The 2,585-nt window shown below is 35.7% G+C and overlaps 1 protein-coding gene and 1 long non-coding RNA gene across 3 annotated transcripts in view; one reads left to right on the forward strand and one right to left on the reverse strand.

The window, feature by feature from the left end:
• The window catches only part of LOC106531653 (uncharacterized), a 6,504-nt gene extending 5,126 nt beyond the window's left edge, over positions 1–1,378 (forward strand). Inside the window, exon 5 of one of the 2 annotated variants that reach the window (XR_001311969.1) lies at positions 1,293–1,378. This is a non-coding gene — a long non-coding RNA (uncharacterized LOC106531653). Of the gene's footprint in view, positions 1–1,286 lie in introns of both variants that reach the window. The other variant, XR_001311968.1, reaches the window with a different exon arrangement.
• LOC106531648 (beta-1,4-galactosyltransferase 2) overlaps positions 1–2,544 on the reverse strand; it is a 15,065-nt gene extending 12,521 nt beyond the window's left edge. Inside the window, exon 1 of the mRNA XM_014027552.1 lies at positions 1,274–2,544. Coding sequence (XP_013883006.1) covers positions 1,274–1,642 — 369 coding nt within the window. The 5' untranslated portion in view covers positions 1,643–2,544. The remainder of the gene's footprint in view (positions 1–1,273) is intronic.
• Positions 2,545–2,585: the final 41 nt, after the last annotated feature.

The raw sequence follows: 2,585 nt of genomic DNA on the forward strand, positions 1-2,585 counted from the left end.
TTGTTAAACAGTATATATGAGGCCTCAACTCTCTCAGAGAAGAAACAGGAGCAGAGAGAAGAACGACAGTCTGATGTTGTTCTCTGTGTTTCCTGTTGTTGCAATAAAACTCAGCTGATCATCTCACAGAGTACCTTCATTCTTGGACCACGTATTTCTGTCTTTGTTAAATAAATATTTCCATAACTGTCATAGTTAAAATTTACACGACACTTTCATCACAACCCCACCAAATAAAACCTCACCTAACAGAGGTTCACAAAAATGTTACCTTCATTAATCTGAGTAACCAAGGATTATTAATCTGAGTAACCAAGGATTATTAATCTGAGTAACCAAGGATTATTAATCTGAGTAACCAAGGATTATTAATCTGAGGAACTAGGGATTATTAATCTGAGGAACTATAGGGATTATTAATCTGAGGAACTAGGGATTATTAATCTGAGGAACCAGGAATTATTCCACAGCCTAAATCAGCTATATTCTATGGAACCCAACATTGGATTTAAAATAAACTTGTGAACTTGTAATAATTTGTTTCAATTAAGTGTCACGGGACGAAACATTATAAAATCTTTGAAAACAAACTTGTTGAAGCAGCAGGTAGATGATCTTCACTAAACAACTAAATAAGATTGAAGAACTCATGAAACTTGTTTTAATAAATTAACATTGACTTCTTCCTAATAACAGTAAATTCSTCTTTAATCTGACAGTGAGCAGAATTTCAAAATAAAACAGCGAATAAGTAACATTACTGTCATTTTTAAGATTTAATAATCTGCTATATTATTGTGTGTTTTTCAGATTAGGAAACAATACGTTTTAAAAAGGGAACGTTGAAGTAATTTTTCTTCCTCGTGTCTCTAYTTGCCTGCTGAGCCTGAGGGCGACTCTGGGTTTTCCATGAACACATCTTGTGACAAAGAATTCTTTCAAACTAAACTACCTGATACTGATRGAGACAAAGAGCATGAAGACAAATAAAAACAGTTTTATGTGTCATGAAGGTCCTGATTCACCTGTTTAAAGCAGATAAAACCTAAAGAAAGACTTTACAACAGAGATGAATTATTTGTAAAACTGGTCAAAAACAACAAAACTTTTGTTTCAGAACAGATTTAAAAATCTTAAAAACTATTTTAAAAAAGATGTAAAAAAAACAAAAATAAAACAAAGTTTCAACCTGAATTTAAAACATTTTTAATTTAAATGATTTTTATTAAAACGTTTTTATTGTTTGTAAAAACTGTAAAGTTTTTTCTCCTACCTTCTGTTTGGAGACACAGTCTGGGGGTTTGTACCGGCCCCCCAGCTGCAGGACAGAACCGACCTGCTCCCTGACCCAGTCCAGGGTTCGGTTGGTTTCAAACTCCACGTGAAGCGGACCCACCAGGTCTGGAGTGGTTTCAGGACACGGCTGCAGGACTTCAGCTGCTGTGGATCCTAATCTGACTCCTGGAGCTTCAGTCCTCCAGAAGTTTTCTGCCACTTTATCAAAATATTGCTCTTTTTTCTGCTCATCATCTGGAGGCTCAGAGATCTGCAAAGATCCATTTTTACTGTACAAAAAGACCAACAAACACAACATGCAGAGAAAAAAATAAAAAGCCAAAAGCTTAAAGAGCTTCTGCAGCATTGTAACGTCTGAGCTGAAGAATTCATCAGTGGATTAACTGTCTTCATTCATGTCAAACAAAACAAAAAATAAAAACTTTACAAACTTCCTGATGACTCAGAAAAGGTGTGGCCTCAGATATGATCAGTTCCTCAGCAGATGGTTTGATTTTTATCTTATTTATGTAGGGGTTTCCTACCTACCTCGATTTATGATTTCTGATGGACATAACTTGTTATGACTGTTTGGGAAAAGAGTCAGATATATTTTTCAAACTTCTGTTAAGGAACTTGCATGAACCTTTGTGCTTGAAATTAGCATATCAGTCGTCACCATAGCGCCTCAGAAGACTACTGAAGGAATCTGCATTATCACCTTCCAGCCAACCCCCAGAAGGACAATCTATCTACTTTTCTTCAAAGAAAAGAGGGGGTGGGGTCGTAACGTGRTTTGCCAGACTCCTCTCAGCATGACTAAGAACAAAGGATCCCACACCTTAAGTAAATAAAGAGGGAAGATTGACTACTCTGTTCTTTTTAACTGTTTGCCCACTAAGAAGAGTGTCATAAATGTGTATTTTGGTGTTAATTGTTTCGACGAAATGTTTTTCTGAAAAAGATGTTTCTTTAAACTGTGTGATTTCATGAATTAATCTTAGGAAACCTTAGATTTGAATTTAACTAGATAGACATTCTTATTTGAACTGATGTAAAGCAGATGCCTTCCTCTTTAATTAGATGCAAGATGATTAGACTAAACCACTCCCATCCTTTGTCTGAAGAACCTTGTTTTTCCCGCCAGACATTTTGATTGGTTAAAAAAAAAAAAACTTTACCAGAGTTTCAATTGGCTGGCTGGAAACCTTGACTCCGCCCATGACAGAGGTTTTAAAAGTTAATGCACCAGATGAAGCCAATAGTTTTTAAAAGAAAGTCACCAAAGAAGGAGGAAGAAGAAGCAGACA

The sequence above is a fragment of the Austrofundulus limnaeus genome, unplaced genomic scaffold, assembly GCF_001266775.1.
Source record: "Austrofundulus limnaeus strain Quisiro unplaced genomic scaffold, Austrofundulus_limnaeus-1.0 Scaffold662, whole genome shotgun sequence".
Taxonomy (NCBI): Eukaryota; Metazoa; Chordata; class Actinopteri; order Cyprinodontiformes; family Rivulidae; genus Austrofundulus; species Austrofundulus limnaeus.